The following is a 17382-nucleotide window of genomic DNA, read 5'->3' on the forward strand; positions in this document are numbered from 1 at the left end:
GGAGTACGGAGTATGGAAGTGGAAAGTTTGAAAGTGTGGGGTATGGGAGTGGGAAGTCCAAAGACAACTCTCAAAAATGAAAAATATTCTCTCCTCTCTATTTGGTTCAAGTTCAAGCTCAAAATGGCTCAATATTCTCTTAATTAAACTTAAATCAAGAACCCTACAAATGGGAAGCCCTTGGGCTTATATAGAGCCATCCACAAAACATTGGTGGATGCTCAAAAGTTAACATAATTGATAAAAAATACAATTAAAAGTGAATTTCGTTTTTATACAAAAACGACTATTTTGGCCCTTCATACTTTTATATAAATGACAAGACCATCCCTCAAAAAGGGCCTCTTGCCTCCCTATGGTTCGGGTCCATTTTCGATGCTTTCCAACGGCATTTTGAAACGGTTTAATGTCATAGAAATATTGGTTGTTTCGAGGTGATCAATTTGATATACACTTTGAAGCTTGAATCAAACTTTTGATTATGGTTAAAAAATCCGGCGAAAACCCATAAACTTGAAAACTTCAATCTTCCACGTTTTGTCTCATTTTTTGTTATCTTTCTTATCACAAATCGAAAGGGAAGTTGTTGTGATCATTTTGCAATGAAAAACCCTTGATTTGAGTGCCGCTTGATCACTTTCCCATTTTGAAGGTCGTCAGAAAGTGGGATTCCGAAGACCAAAAAACTATGCCTTCGTCCCGAGCTTTCTTTCGAGCTTCAATAGGACACCTTCCTGGACTCCATTTCGAGAAAATATTATGTCAAAACGAAGCCCTCTAAGTCACGATCACAATGGACCTGGCCTTGAGTCGTAGGAATCTGAAATCTTGAGATATGATTGTCAGAGTAACAACATACGCTGCTGGAATATTTTGCATTTTTCATATTTCTTGCCAACTTTTCTCTACGATTTTTCCTTATCTGGGGGTCCCCATTGTGAGTGCCTCCCATACTCACCAGGCGTGCTGCCCATCAAAACGTAGATCTTGGTGAGAGGAACAACATACTAAAATTTGGGGTCTATCCACTTTAAGATGAGAGAAAACATAGGTACAATAAATAGTAACCAGTTCAAAGGGGTTCAAGTGAATAGTAAAAATATTGACATTTTTAGTATGTAGGACCTAGAAAAGTCCGTTTGAGCTGAAATTTGGCAGGGTGACTATTTTCAGCCTTTTGAATCCATCTGTAGTGGTACCACGGTCTTTAGAGATCTTTAGAGTAGTATTCTAGCTATGGTGCATCATGGTCATGCAAGTAGCATGGGCCAAAAGCTGATTTTGTACCTGTTTCTTCTATTTGCAGCCAAATTAGATGAAACTTGGCGGACATCCTTAAAACATCATAGGAAGCTCATGTGTTTGATTGGGGCTGAAAGGACGTCACTATCAAGGATCTTCAAAATCAGGTTTATTATTGAGTGGGGCTTCCATAATCCATAAGGGTGACTGGCACCCGCAGGTCTCGGTTGCAACCGCCTCCACCATTATTTGTATTGGGGAATTAGTGCATAAAAAATATGCACTAACAAGATTCCCACACACATTACCTATTATGATGGTTAAAATGGCATGTGGCACTTTATGGTTGGAAAATGGTTTGTGTGAAAATAAAGTACCTTAAAAAATACATGAGTTTTTACTATTTTTGAAACCGGCCACATATGAAGTGAATTGAGACCAAGAATCATTAGGTACTCTTTCATATTCGGATATCAGCCCTCATGTTGCAATGTAAAGAGGAGTTCTTCAAGGTCTTCAAAGGAACTAACGTATTGGAAAATGCGAGCTATTGCCCTTAGTGCTTGGGGTCCCTTTGGGCCTCCAATTTTGTTCTTCCACTATTAACCCTTTGAAATTCAGATGGTCAAGGTCCTCAAGCTTTACTTTAGAGAGATCATTAACCATAGTCTATCAGGCACTCAGGCTAGTGCCCCTAATTGCTTTAAGCCCCACATCGATTCTGAGTGACAAACTTCAAGCGACTTTTGATTTGCTTTTCTTTTTAAAGGTTTTGGATCCTTTTGTTCCTCTCTCTTCTCTTTCATCACACAGGGTCTCCTTCATATGATCAATATGTTTTTCTCTTTCTTTTTTCTTTGTCTTTTTCTTTTTATGTTTTTCCCCATTCCAACCACGATGTGATTTGATTTTGAATAGGTTAGAGACTTGAAACTTTGGCTTGTGCCCCTTGACTACTTTGGTTTAAAATTTGGACCCGAAAAGCATCTGCGTGACAAAAGAGATGACTCTTTGTTTTTGAAGAGCTCAAACATCCAACAATGCTATATACTATAGAAAAGTAGAGCTAAAAGAGAAATTTATTAAAATGTACATATGAAATGTACTGTTTAATATTTTATTTATATCATTTAATTTAATTACAAAATGCACATTAAAATACACATGATCTTGAGTTGGAAGGGTTGAAAAAAGTAAAATATTAAATACTTGATAAGGGAGGTGTATTTTAATTTCCTATGGTCAACGTTGATAAATTTCTTAGGGCATGTTTGGAAGGATATGTTAAAAGTCATCAATAATTTACTGTTTAAATAAAAATACTTACTATAAAAACTTATTAACCCATTTAGTGTATTCATTATCAATGATAATTCAGTATTTCAATAAAACTATTCTTGATAATGAATTATCTATGATTTGACAGTGTCCATTATAAAGCTATTTGGGATACATTTATTGGCAGATTTACAGATAATTTATCTTTTTGGAAGTAAATTTTATTTAATTCACAAATATTTATCGTAGATCACACATTTTTTGTTGGAAATAGCTGGAACTTACTAAAAAAGTATAAAAAATAAATATTATTACATAAAGTACACATCAAATAACTAATTAAGATAAGGGAAAGCTTTCTATGTTTCCCTACAACATAAAACTTATATACTTCCTTTTATCCAACCGTCCATTCTGAATGGAGGGCTAAGATTGCCTCAATCACAATGTCACGTCTCTACACTATTTTATTTTTAATTTTTTTATATAAACTATTTTGACACCAAATTTTGTACGTCCAATCCTCTATTAAACTCGAACTAGCAAAAAATATAAAAAACTTATTTCAAATAAAATAAAATGATCAAAATACCCTTGAAAATTTCAAGAGGTATTTTGATCTTTATATTTTATCGAAAAATTATTTTTAATATTTTTTATATGTGCCTCCCAATGAGAAGATGACACGTACCAAATTTCATATCCATACAATTTTTATAAAAAAAACTAAAAATAATATACTTTGAGACGTCAGATTTAAAGATCAAACGGTGAGTGGCTCTCTTGATCAAAATTGGATGGCTGGATTGTAGGGGAAGCATAGATCTTCTATGTTGTAGAGGAAGTATAAAAACCTTTCCCTTGGGATAATTAGTGCCAAATATGATAGATAGTGCTGGATTAAATTAATTAATATCAAAGCTTATCTTTCTTAATTGGTAGAGTCCGTTGTGAACTCGCTCATGACACATGTATGTGAATTTCTATGGAAGAATATCCCTCTCCCTAAGGTAGTTTCATTATAAAAAATTCCAAGGGTGTCAACCTTATAATGTAGAACTAAGGCATACCTCAAAAATCTATTAAATAAAGTTGTTTTGATACTGAAAAATTATTTAATTGATCATCTCGACCTCGATATCTATATGTATAATTATTTAAGGCTAACAAAATAGTATAATGCGTTATCCAAATATTTTATTTTCAAAATTTCGAAGTGTTTATATATCTCCTTGATCAATACTTTCTTTATAATTTTTGGGTAAATAATTTAAATTTTAAATTTTACAAATGAAAGTAAAAGATAATTTTTTTTTATCATTTTGTTGTATAAGTTTAGAATTGAATCATCTAAGGTGAGCATACTTTGATTGGTTACTTTCATCGATTGAGGCCCACATGAATCTCACCCATTTTCCTTTATTATTCTGTTCGATGTCTCATTTCGTCAGCGTTTTACCTTTACCGCCCGAAGCCCGCTCTGTCGATCTCTCTGTGAAAAAGCGGCCTTGTTCGGCAAAACTCTTCGCCTCCACTCTTCTTGAAAACCATGTACGTCCCTTCTCTCTTCCTCTCTCTTTCCTCATAGACTTCTCTTCTCTCTCTTCCATTTCTTTCCTCAACTTACTTTCACCATGTAGGGCTGCGGTTTTTAGTGCTTGTTTTCATCTTTTTTTTCCTTCAAGACTTGGGCCTTTTTCCCTCGTGTTCAGTCGTAGGGCTTTCTTCTCTTTTTACTTTCCCAGTCTAGGGTTTCTTTTGCGTGTACACTAGGTCTAATGGTATGAAATTGTTTTCTATGGGTTACAAGAAGCTGTCTCTGTGGCTTGACCTCTCATTTTAGTCTAAGGATTTTCGCCTGGTTTTTAAGCTCTTTAAGCTATGGTTGCATTGCATCACTTTTATTGGTTCCATGATTGTTTCTATGTTAAGTATAAATGCTGTTCTAAATGGCCTTTTTGTAAGTGTCACATACGCTATTCACTTTTATCTAAAATTTTTTACGCATTCTTAATATGTGGCAGTTGATTTTAAAGCATAGGGTTAGGAAATTCTAATGCTAATTTTGTTGCAATGTTTTAAGTGCATTGGTTTATTCTTTTGCCTGATCAAATTTGGTTAGCAATAAATAGAAAATAAAGAAGCACATAGGCGTATGCATTCGCTTTCTTTGTTTATCTTGGTTCTTTGCTTGTTATATTTAATTGTAGAACACGCAATAAAACATATATATTATTAGAACAGTTGTATGGTATATTGGCATGTTGCAAAGATGTGTCTTGTATATTGGGATGTTGCAAAGATGTGTCTTGTCTATGCTGCAGGTAAGAGTTAACGGGGTACGTCGGTATATTTCCAAGATTGCCTGAGGTTTCTCTCCACGTCTCCATATGATGCCAAAGCAAACGGCTCCTCCTGCCAAAGATGATACTCAATCAATGGTAGGCCATATGAAGCACAATTTCAGCATGGTGCTTACTTTTGGTATACGAACTTGAATATTGATGGTTGTTTTATCTATATCGTTTTCTTTTTTTTTTTCCATTTTATCATAGAAGAATGAAAAAAGGGCTTCAGCTGGTGTATAGGGTCTAAGGGAATCCAGGAATCTTGAAACATATATTTAATTGTGGGGTAGAAGGCCGTGCCAATGGGTAACCTCACCAGCGGTTTGGAACCCAACTGAGCACCATCTCCTGTCGTCCCATATAGGAGAATTCTCGGTCACCACCGTCATTCTTTCTCAGGCTTCAGATGGTTTTCCTCTCAAATTCTCAGCCATCTACGGGCCCAACTCTGCTTCCCTTCGTCCTCGCCTTTGGTCTGATTTAGACTATGTAGCTTCTTTACCCCATATTGCGTGGTGTTTGGGTGGTGCTTTCAATATCACCAGATGGTCTTTTGAGAGGAACCACAACCCCAACATCTCCCAGGGCATGTTGGACTTTTTCGACTTCATTTCTTGTCAAGAAGTACTAGACATTCCTCTTTAAGGGAATGGCTATATCTGGTCCAACCACTCTGCTCAACCCTCCCTCGCTAAGCTGGACCGCTACCTCTTCTCTCTGGATTGGGATGCTTTCTTCCTTGGTTCCCATGCGTTCACTTTGCCTAAACCCACCTCGGATCACTGCCTTTTCTTCTTAATACCCAGGTGGTAAGAAGGGTGCCGATACCTTTCCGCTTCGAACTAGCTTGGTTTGAAGAGCAATCTCTCCTTGGCCTTATCCCTAGATGGTGGACTTCTTTCTCATCCTAGGTATCGGGTAGAGCTGGCTTCAAGTTACAAACCAAGCTGCAACTTCTCAAAAAGTCCCTCATAAACTAGAGCAAATCCCTACCAGGAAACTATTCTCAAACAAAAAGTTATTTGCTCAAATCCATTCAAGATCTCGATGGTGTAGAAGAGTCTAGACCCCTCACAAATTCAGAAACTAACCTTAGAACCCAAACTAAGTTGGACTACCTCTCTACCCTCAAGAAAGAAGAACTTTTTTAGTACCAGAGATCCAGAGTCAAGTGGTTAAAAACTGGGGACCAGAATACTACTTTCTTTCACCGAATAGAGAACTATCGAAGAAGAGATAACTCGATATCCACGATCAAGGTGGATAATCTCTATTTAGTCCAGTCCGATGAAATCAAAGCCGCCATCCTTGGATACTTCAAGTCTCTCTACACAGCCCCTATGGGCCACAGACCAAGGATAATCACCCTGGACTTCTTAACCCTTCCTGATCATTGGTCACTTTGGCTGGAACGACCTTTCTCTGTAGAGGAAATCTCCTGTGTCGTCGACCAACTAGCCAAAGACAAAGCTCCGGGCTGGATGGTTTCCCCATGGCCCCCTTCAAATCCTTTATGGGAACCTTTCTACCTGATCTTGTTAGCTTTTTCGAAGAATTCTACCAAAGGGGGATCTTCAACAAAGCCATAAATGCCACCTTTATCACTCTTGTTCCCAAGAAAGAAGGGGCGGTGGAGCTAAAGGACTTTCGTTCTATTAGCTTGCTCAACTCTTCATACAAAATTCTGGCCAAGGCTCTAGCTTCGAGACTCAAGCATGTCCTCCCAATGACCATCTCCCCGCCCCAATCTGCCTTCATCAAAGATAAGGCAGATCCTGGATGGGGCAGTGGTAGCACATGAATGTCTCCACTCTAGCACTTATCCAAGAAGCCAGGCTTTCGATTGGGAAAAAGCATATGATCATGTTAATTGGTCATTACTGGATGAGACGTTGGCCAGAATGGGCTTTGGTAACCATTGGAGAAAGTGGATGAAAGGCTGTATTTCCTACCCTCATTTTTTTATCCTTATAAATGGGAGTAAATTTTTCCTTCCTCGAGGGGGCTTTGCCAAGGGGACCCTCTGTCCCCTTTTCTCTTTGCAATAGTTGTAGAGGTTTTCAGCAGATCCATCTCTCGCCTTTACCAGGAAGGCCTCCTTACAACATTCCAATGCAGCCCACAAGGCTCTTCGGTGTCACACCTGCAATACACAGGTGACACCTTAGTCTTCCCTGACGCTTCTCCACAAGAAGTCGAGAACCTGAGGCTCTTCCTCAAATGCTTCGAGACTGCCACTGGCTTCAAAGTCAACATGGATAAATAAAAAATGATGTGGGTGTATCTGACTATTCAAGAGATCAGGGTCAGTATTCCTTTTTGGGACTGTAAAGTTGAGGATCTCCCCACCACTTACTTGGGCATACCTTTGGGCTTGAGGAAGCCAAAAAAGAGACATTGGGCTAGTGGATAGGCGTCTGGCAGGCTGGAAAGGGAGAGATCTATCCCTGGCTTGCCGTTCAACGTTGGTCAAAGCAACACTGGCCAGCGCCTTGATCTACTTAATGTCCATCTTCCACATGCCAGCCTCGGTGGTTAACAGGCTGGATCAGCTTATGAGGAATTTTTTATGGTCAGGTCAAGCGGGAAAAAACAGACATCACCTTATCTCATGGGATAGAGTCCGGCTACCCATCTCAAGGTGGTCTAGGAATCAGAGACCTTAGAAAACACAACCTGGCTCTGCTAGGGAAATGGTGGTGGAAATTGGCCACCCAACCTAATTCTCTCTGGGCACAGGTCATTCGTAACAAATACGGGATTCTGGAACACAAGTGGGTGCCTGACAGGACCTCCCGCAGCCGAGCCTCAGAAGCCTGGAAATCCTTTGCCTCCTCTCTTGCTCTTTTCAACCAATCTATCCGCTTCCATCCTAAAGAAGGCACTAGAGTGCGCTTTTGGTCTGATCTCTGGATCGGACGCTCCCCTCTTAGGGATCTCTTCCCCTCTCTCTTTCACTTCTTCTCCAACAAAGACTCAACCATAGCAGCTGAAATGGTCCTTTCAGTGGGCCGAAGAACCTGAAATCCCTCCTTCAGAAGAAACCTTACCAAAGAGGAAACGTTACTCTTCACCTCCCTATCGGCTGCCTTACACCCAATTTTCTTATCTCCATATGGGAGAGATTCTCTGGTATGGACTTTTTCTCCGTCTGGAAAATTCTTAGTAGCCTCCTTTTACAATAAACTTATTCAACCCTATACGTACCCACTTAACCCTGTCTCTGTCCTATTCAAAGTTTGGTCCACTATGCTCCTCCAAATGTCCAAACTTTCAATTGGATTGCCTGCTGTCAACGGGCTCTCACAGTCGACCAGCTTCAAAAAAGAGGCATTTCGCTCCCCAACAGATGTGCTATGTGCTTGAATGAGGAGGAGTCGAATCCTCACCGTGGAGCCTTTGAACTGCGGAGCCTTATTCTTCAGTTGTTCATTTCCGATGGGTCCTCCCACCCTCGGTTAAGGCTCTCATCTCCTCCTACTCAGGTTGCCATTGGCCTAAGGCCGGTATAACTTTGTGGAAGTTAGCAATCGCTGCCACCATCTGGGTTATATGGTTAGAAAGAAATGAGAGGGTTTTTCAAGGACACAAGAATGAAGTTCCTGTGCTATTTCAAAAGGTTATCTCCCTAGTAACTTTTTGGGCTTCTACCCACAAGGACTTTGTAGGGATCCCCACTAATACCTTCCTAAGTCTGTGGGAGAATATTATTCACCTCCAACCCCACAAGAACCAAAGACCTCACAATTGGCAGCCCCCTCCAGAAATGCCATTAAACTCAACTTTGATGTTTGTTCGTTGGGGAACCTAGGCCCATCAGGAGTTGGAGGGGTTTTCTATGATCACAACCGAATATGTGGGACTGGGAGACTCCCAGTTCGCTGAAGCTTTGGCACTGCTTATGGCATCCCTTCATGGGGCCACTTTTTGGTGGTCGAAGGAGATGCCCAAAATATCATCTCTTGGGCAGAAGGCACTACTTCTCTGCCTTTCCAGGATTTTTTACAAAATTTACCATATATGCAGGGATATGAACATCTTATGGACGCATACTTGGCGGACGTCGAACGAGCTCGCCGATCATCTAGCTAAAGATGGAGCACGGGCATGTGTGGAACCCGACCGGTCCATCTCCTTTTTTGCTCTGGACCATAGAGGGTACCTAGGACCATAGTTAGCCTTTATCTTCATCTTGTACTCGGGTGTTCTTATAAGCCCATTTTTTGCTACTCAAAATTTTTTTGTAACCAGGCATGTGACGTGGCCAATTTTTTGTATAGGGTCCCTGGACGTATTTTTTGACAAAGATACACGTCTCATGGGTACTCTCGGTCCTCTCTCTCCCCTAACAGTTGTACTCTTTCCTCATATAGCGATACAATGTTAACATTATCACAACAAAAAAAATTACGTACATACTTGGAGAGCGTAATTTTGTTGAGAATACTAATTTGTTATGCATTGAGAGTTGCAAGAATGCTTTCATAATTTATGAAAGTAATTGTTGCTTAGTTTATAACTCGTGAGTTATCCAGTAAAAGGCCATAACTGAAAAAATATGAAGAGAAGGTTTGAGTTGCAGATGCTTGCTTCTATGTTCTTGGGGTTTATAGCCAATTTCCTTACCTAATTCATTCAAGTTTAAATTGTGCAAAATGTAATAGTGATTAGTCCTTACTTTTGTGGATTCAAATTAGACGTATTTATTTTTTCTTCTATGCATCTAAAACCTAACGAGTGCAACCTTGTGATATCAACAGAATAGCTTTTTTAACTCTTTTAGAAAATGCAAGGTGGCCATCGTTCGCCCAACATCCAGTGCCTAGGTGGGCACCCAGAACCCTAGGCACCCTAATGTGAATAAATTTTAGAAATATGTATATATGTGCTATCCAAATGCACATATATGCAGATATTTGTGTTAACTTCATATTTGTTTTTGCATTTATATGTATTCTAACTAACTTTTTTTCATGCAAATATATGCATGAACATTGAAATATGTTGAAATCTTCAAATTTATTAAAAATTTAGTGAAAAAACATATACAAGTCTGTAGAGTCTCGAACTCTCAATTTCATACTTCATAATGGCATACAATCATGATACATAGTTACACACACATAGACCTAGCCAATTGGACTCCAAGTGTCCAATAAAGATCAAATGTACAACACAAGATGATGCAATACTGCAGACGAGATGAAATACAAAAGAAGATCGAGGAGATCTTCAATTCTTCAATCATCATCAGTCAAAATCTTCATCATCACTTGGACCTCCATCTGAATCGATGCTATCATCACCAAAATCTTCACCCTCATTAACATATTGCTCATCTTCCTCAATTCCTTCTGAATTTGCCGCCTCCTCTATCTCCCTCACTCTTTGTGACATGCCAGCAACAATTGTTGCTTGAGTTGTCCTCTTAGGATCAAAAGCTAGACCTGAAGCCTCTTCAACCATATCCCAAGTCAAACCCTCCCCAGGGAAGACCTCTTCAGTCCTAGGGTCTCCAACCAACCGCTCCGTGGCATTCTCCTTGGCCTTGTAAGTGATTGGTTCCCTCTTTCGCTGATTAAACTTCTCCTTAAGCCTCTAATTCTCTCTAACAAATACCAAATCTTTGAGCTTCCTTTTTTCAACGCTATTTCTTCTCTTTGTATGCATCTACAAGTAAAAATGGCTAAGTAGTAGTACTACTACTTGACCCATCTAGATTTTTTAAAAATTGGACTTAGTGAGAACTAAAGTAAAATCATAAAAGTATAATTAAAGTGGTACTATATGCCTATATCTTCTATAATAAAAAATGAACTTGTAAACAAGAAAAAGAATAAAAGTACCATCTTAAACGAACTTCAATTCCGTCACAACCTGAAGAGCTAGTTGTTAAACCCAACCCGAACAACTATCTTCTGGAGGTTTGGACCACTACTTCCATGCCGGTTCAACCATTGGGCTGCAATTTGTATGCAATCTCTATAGTTAATTAACATTATTATAATTCATAAAATTTTCGTGAATTTTAAATACAACATTAGTTATTAGATACTTGAAAGAAAATTTTTCAAATAAATACTTGGATTTGATTTGGTCCTTTGTCTCTCACTGCCATTTCTTTCTCATACGACTTCAAAGCACATTTATACAAAATGAGTTCCTCGACAGATATCTTCTCTTGGGTTTCTAGCTCAAGGACTAATCTATCAAGGCACTCATTAATACATCCATAATAGTATCTTTCCTCTCAATATTTATGTTATTATTAAAAAACTTCGTGTTCAAATAGTACCCAGTTACATACAATGGTCTATGTAGCTTCCTATCTCTCTTTTCATGTGTAATCTCCCTAATTGGGCCATACTTGGCCTTGTCGATGCCTAAATTCTCTACTGCCTCTTTCTTAGCTCCTTCTAGTGCATCATATATAAAGCCCATAGTGGACTTGTCACCATCAGCCAAGCATAATACCTTGACCAAGAGTAGAAATACTGTTAATGAGTGCTTTATCCCATGCCAAAAAACCTTAGAGAGAATAATAATACATGCCCTCTTTCCTTTGGGATCTCTAGAACACCCACACATGCTCCAATCCTATGAAGTGACTATAGATCTTAATGGGATCCTCCTCCAATATTTGCTCTTAAGACTCAGGTAAGCAGTAGCCAATCTGGTGACCTCGGCCCTCACTAGCTCCTTTACTTTTTTTTGTGAACTTGCACATCGTGCTAGGGGTAATGGTGTGGTTGTATATGAAGATTATGACCTCCGTAGCTTTAAAACAGTGGCCTTTTAATACTAGGAATGTTGCCATTAGCTCAAGCATAAGGTCTATGTTACGTGCAACTCAAGGCATCCAAAATATAGGATGCCTCTTTTGGTGAACCAAATGAGCTACAATGAAATTAGGAGCAGCATTATCTGTGATAAGTTGAGTACATGCTCTTATCCAACCTCCTCAATGCCCTTATCAATTGAATAGAATATACATTTGCATCAACTTTCTTAAAAGCATAAGTGGATCTCAAAAATATTGTACCTAAGAGAAAATTCACCAACAAGTTCCTGATACTCCTCCTATCACTACATGAACCAATCATTATGGAAACCTTGAATTGAGCCCTCCCTTCCTTATGGTACTTGAGGCTCTCCTGAGAGTGTTCTACTTCTTTCTTTTGTAGTGGCTCTGAACGCTCAGTTGGGGTTGGGCCCTTCAACCCCGGTCAAAATTGGCCAATTGCTTCCAACATTGTATGGAACCTACTTAAGTGAGCACTTGTAAAAGAAGGCACCCCTGATAAAACCATCAAGCAATATATTCGATTTAACCGACCTCTATCTTTCTTTTTGAATCTATTTGCTAATGTCACTTGCTTCTGCCCTTTGGCTTTCCCTTTCTCAACTCCGGTATCGGGGTTAGGTGTAAAAAAAAGCATCAATGGGCCCTTTCATACAAGGCCTCTTAGACCTAAAAGCTGATGCAACAAAAAAAAACAACCAACAGGAAACACAAGAGAAGAGACGAAAAGAAGAACAAAGAGCTGAGCTCTTTCTCTCTCTCTCTCTCCCCCCCTCCCCACAAATGTAAACTTTTCTTTTCATTCACTAAGACAAAATCATCCTTACAACGCAATTGACATTCCATCCCTTATCCTTGTCTAGCCTCCTATCCTTGTCTTTCTAAAAAAACTTCCCATACAAAAAAATGAACTTATCTTCCTAAAAGATTGGCTTGCTGAAAAAACAGCCTCTTATGTATCCTATCCATGTTAACCATAATGATAAGCCCTTCTCTTTCCATAACCTTCTATAGAACTTTCTAAAAAAGATAACTACTAGTATCTAAACAACTATTTCCTATCCTAAGGATAATCCAAGCAGTCCATGTTCCTATCTAAAGATCAACCTCCTATTTTAAAAACAACTCTCCTAAAATGAACTCAAAACAAAAAAAACGTACTCATCATTCCAAAAGGTCTCTCGAACAAATGCAAAAGATACCCTAAGAAAAACGAAAGACAAGATTTTTCTTAAAAAACACATAACATAACCATAACTCCTAGAATAAATATAATTCCTAAGTATTGACCCAAAAATCTACCATCTCTAAATTAAAAAAAAAAAAGATTTTGAATCAACCCGTTCTTCCCCATCGGTTGGAGAAAAATTCGCCCTCGAGTTTGGAAATAAGCTAAGATTTTGTGTTAGTCGTGCAACTTTTTCAACCCGAATATTGTAAACAAGATCTTGGGACTTGTGGGTTACTGTACTAATAAAACACAATGATTGTGCATTGAAACTGAGAAACCCTCGAGGAAAGGGGCACAATGCGTCGATAGGATATATTTAATCACATAAACTTGCTTAAATTTCATGGTTCAGCCATCTAACCTTGCTGAATTTACCTTGGCTCAACACTAGAGCACACCACTGATGCATCTTCGAGATGAGCAATGGATTCGATGATTGAACCATAGTTAACAGAATCTCTTTGCCGCTGCGACTCCTGTTCAGAAACCCGATTCGGCAATTCCTTTAAGGAATCTTCGTCGAAACCGTTTCTTGGAACCAAGGATTCTCAATTCAATACATCTTTAGAATGTGGAATGTTCGTTCCCAAATATATCTAATCTTGACTCGTAAAGATTGAATATTGAGTCCACATTGAATGATACATGATTCCACATGTAATGAATCTCGTTTCATTGGGGTTTCGAATCTAGAATCTACAATGTATAGTACATCGGTTCATAGGAGTAGGGAAGTGCGATTCAATCAATGTTCTTCTTCTTCCTCTCTCTTTCTCTTTGTCACCACCCCCCCCAAAAAAAAAAACCACTTAGTCCCCAAAAATTTTCCCGTCATCATGTACTGAAAGCTATATTGGAAGTTATTGTATCTTTTAGTTTTTTTTTAATTACACAATATATAAATTTTAGATTCTGTCCACATGTGTTGCTTTTTTATTTCATGCAATATGTATTCATATGTGTGCTTGATGTTCAGACTTAATTTCTCCTCTACTATTATGGTATAATGTGAATGTGAGGAAAAACAATTAACTAAAAATAAAATATAATTGATTAAACAAAAACAAGAAAGAAACCAATTCAAAGTACATAATGTCCAATGTCTATGATGGTTGTGCACTTTCTAAAGGTAATTGGAGTAGAAATCTTCATTCGAATGTTTGTAATGGTAGCAAGGCTCGTTCGATTCATATTTTTAGTTGTGCTGGCCTGACCGGCCTTTACTTTAAAATATAACTAGTAAATACAACACATTAAATTATATCCATGGCGTAGACATAATATTATTTTATCTATATAATAATGAAGTCAAAATCACAATTTCGAAATACATATCTTATGTATATAATTTTCCTAGTAGATTATTTGCACCAAGTTCAATAGTCGGCACAATCACTTTAAAATTTGGGAATCCTTCTACGAGTCTAATAAGAAACATGTGATATAAGTTGATAAGGCTCAAGATGTGTATGGGGCTTCCTACTCCATAAAATTGAAATCTCATTTCTTGGTAGGGGTCAAACGTATTCCATTCTAATGTAATTCTCGTTTTCAAACTGGCATGGATCTCGGATTCATATATATCAAAAACTTGATTCCAAAGATGTTGGAATCACAATTCTAAACTGCAACATATCTATGTTCCTAATATGAGATAAACTCGATTCTATAGATGTTGGAATCTCGATTCCACATACCAATGAATCTTGACTCCTCAAATGTTGATTCTATGGGGTGGAAATCTCGATTTCAAGGAGGCCGGAATCTTGATTTTATTTTGGTCGAGACGTGATTCCAGGAAATTAGGAATCTCGTTCCCCACGATTCCCATTGTATGGATGTTAATTCCTAAAACATGAATCTTTTAGGCAGCCTCGATTCCGTCATTCTGATTCCTAAAACAATTCGAGTTTCCAGGCATTTCCAACTACTATGGACTAAACTAATAACTTCACCTTATTAGTTCTTTGTTGACTGCATCTCTTTCCTTATCAAATATTAATTCAACCACGAAATCTTGATCATCATCATTGATTAAATCTTCTACATGATTGTGTTCCTTATCTAAGTATGTATAAAAAATTGATGTCAGATCTCAATCTGCAACATGCTGGTTTTTGATATGACCTACACCAAAATCAACCTTTTTCTCCTTCAAATCATGTAGATTAACTGAATCCCATGATCTATTCTCCCAAACATGCAACTCCAAATGCGGAGCACATGCATAGAATGGGTGGACGAAGGCAGCTTTATCATTTTGCTCCAACTCTTAGTCGTACTCTGATTCGCGTCATTCTCTATAAAATCCTCATGATATGGATCTATCCCTGAATATTCCTCTTCGTTTAGGGCACGTTGTTGCTGAACAGACATAGAATTTTCACCGTCAAGTTGTTGATTTTTTTGCGCAATCGGATGAGGTCGGCATTTTTATGTCTAAGACCTCCATGACCAGCCATCTCAATCTTTGACCCTCTTGAACCATGTTCTAATACCAATTTGATGTAGGGGAAAAAAAGCAATTAACTGGAAATCAAAGAGAAGAGACAAAAAGAAGAACAAAGAGCCAAGCACTTTCTCTCTCTCTCTCTCACTCTCTTTCTCCAAATATTCATCATAATTATCATTTTAGCCTTTTCCCAATCAATTGGGGTCGGCTAGATGAATCCTGGTTCTCCACTTTGCTCTATTAAAGGCCATATCCTCAGTGAAGTCATAGGTCCCCATATCTTTCCTGACAACTTCCAACTATGTCCTTTTGGGCCTACCCCTTACCCTTTTCAGTCCTTCCAGTTGAACTAATTCGCACCTCTTAATAGGTGTTGTACTTGGTTGGTGCCACACATGGCCAGCCCCATTGTTTTAAAACGCGGACCTCCCAGCACCTAGGTGGTCTAGAAGGCCTGGGCGATGCGCCTAGGCCTAGATGGCAAAACTAGGCGGCGGCGGCCTAAGGCCTGCGCCTTGCCCAGGGGCGGAATGAATTTTTTTAAAGGTTGTATTGAGGTTTTTAGAAAAATAAAAGCTTTTAAGGGTGAGTTTTAGGTTCATTTGAAACCTAAACCCACAAGAACCCATTTTAGAGAGAGAAACCTCAAAAACACTAGATTTTGAGATTTTTATTGTATCAAGTGTTTCTCAAAGTTATAAAAAATGGATCCAAACATCATCCTGGTAGATTAGATTTAGTTTTAAAGTTTTTTAAATCCTATTAGGAGGTGTTTTTGAATATTTTAGCACCAAAAAACTTCTCAGAGGTGGAAGTTTGGAGTTCGAGCAATCAAAGTAAGTGCAAAACTTTATTTTTTAGATTGCTTGTTTTATTTCAAGTTGTCTTCTTCAGGGTCTAGTTGAAGTGGAGATCCGAGTTGTAAATATGGTTATAACCTTAATTCGAATAACAAAAATTGCATAAGATGCTATTATTGTGAAAGGGATACAAAATCGGCCATAAACCGATTTAAAAAACATCTTCCCGGTATTAAGGGGGATGCTGTCCCTTATAAAAATGTTCCTGAAGCTATCAGAGAGGAGATTAAGCAACATATGAGTTCTGTAAAGCAAAAACAAGAATAAAGTCCTTGTCATTTGAATAGGTCTATTTCTGGTTCTATTAAAAGAAGTGATCTGGGTTGGAAGTATGGTCATAACCCTAAACCAAATGATAAAAATTGTGTAAGGTATAATTTTTGTGAAAAAGATACCAATGGAGATATTAATCGATTCAAGAAAAAACCTTGTTGGTATCTTTTTCACAAAAAAGATACTAATTTTTATCCGCCCAACATTCCGCCCCATAGAGCAAAGCTGGTCTCACCACTGTCCTATAGAACTTGCCCTTTAGCCTCATTGGTATGCGACAATCACATAAACTTTCAGTTGCACATATCCATTCTGCCCACCTAACTCTAATTCTGTGTGCGACATCTTCCTGGATCTCTCTATTTTCCTGGATTATCGATCCAAGATATCAAAAGTGCGGTCTTTTTTGTACTTCCTGGCCATCAATCTTAACTACTTCCTCGTCTCTACTCCTATTATTACTAAATTTTCACTCCATATACTCTGTCTTAGTTCTACTAATTTTAAAACCTTTGGATTTTAGAGTATTCCTCCAAAGTTCTAACTTTGTGTTGACGCGATTTCGGGTCTCATCAATCAAAACTATGTCATTTGCGAACAACATGCACCTCGGTAGCTCATTCTGTAGGTGCCTAATTAAGTCGTCCATAACTAAGACAAAGAGGTATGGGCTCAATGTTGACCTGTGATGTGGACCTATTGTCACTGAAAACTCACTATTTGTTTGTACATTAGTAACCACTTCATTTTACATATCTCTCACCAAGTCGATGTAGTGTCTATAGACGCCTTTGTTTTCCAACACTTGCCAAATCAAATCTCGAGGTAGTCTATCATAAGCTTTTTGTAAATCAATAAAGACCATGTAGAGGTCTTTTTCCTTTGCCCTAAACTTC

General features: G+C 38.3%; 1 protein-coding gene across 8 annotated transcripts in view; it reads left to right on the forward strand.

Moving 5' to 3' along the window:
* The first annotated feature begins 3966 nt into the window (after positions 1-3966).
* Positions 3967-17382, forward strand: part of LOC18438855 (RNA helicase family protein) — a 92647-nt gene continuing 79231 nt past the window's right edge. For 3 of the 8 annotated variants that reach the window (XR_016043025.1, XR_016043026.1, XM_088849998.1), the window contains exons 1-2: positions 3967-4071; positions 4845-4961. Coding sequence is in view for 3 of the 8 variants with exons in the window: in XM_088849998.1 (XP_088706124.1) it covers positions 4911-4961 (51 nt within the window). In the remaining 5 variants the exon portion in view is untranslated. Of the gene's footprint in view, positions 4072-4101; positions 4302-4844; positions 4962-17382 lie in introns of those variants that run through there. The other 5 variants (XM_088850004.1, XM_088850001.1, XM_088849999.1 and 2 more) reach the window with 2 other exon arrangements.

Source organism: Amborella trichopoda, chromosome 10 (assembly GCF_054954075.1).
Source record: "Amborella trichopoda isolate Santa Cruz 75 chromosome 10, AtrichopodaSantaCruz75HAP2 v2.0, whole genome shotgun sequence".
In the NCBI taxonomy this organism is placed as follows: Eukaryota; Viridiplantae; Streptophyta; class Magnoliopsida; order Amborellales; family Amborellaceae; genus Amborella; species Amborella trichopoda.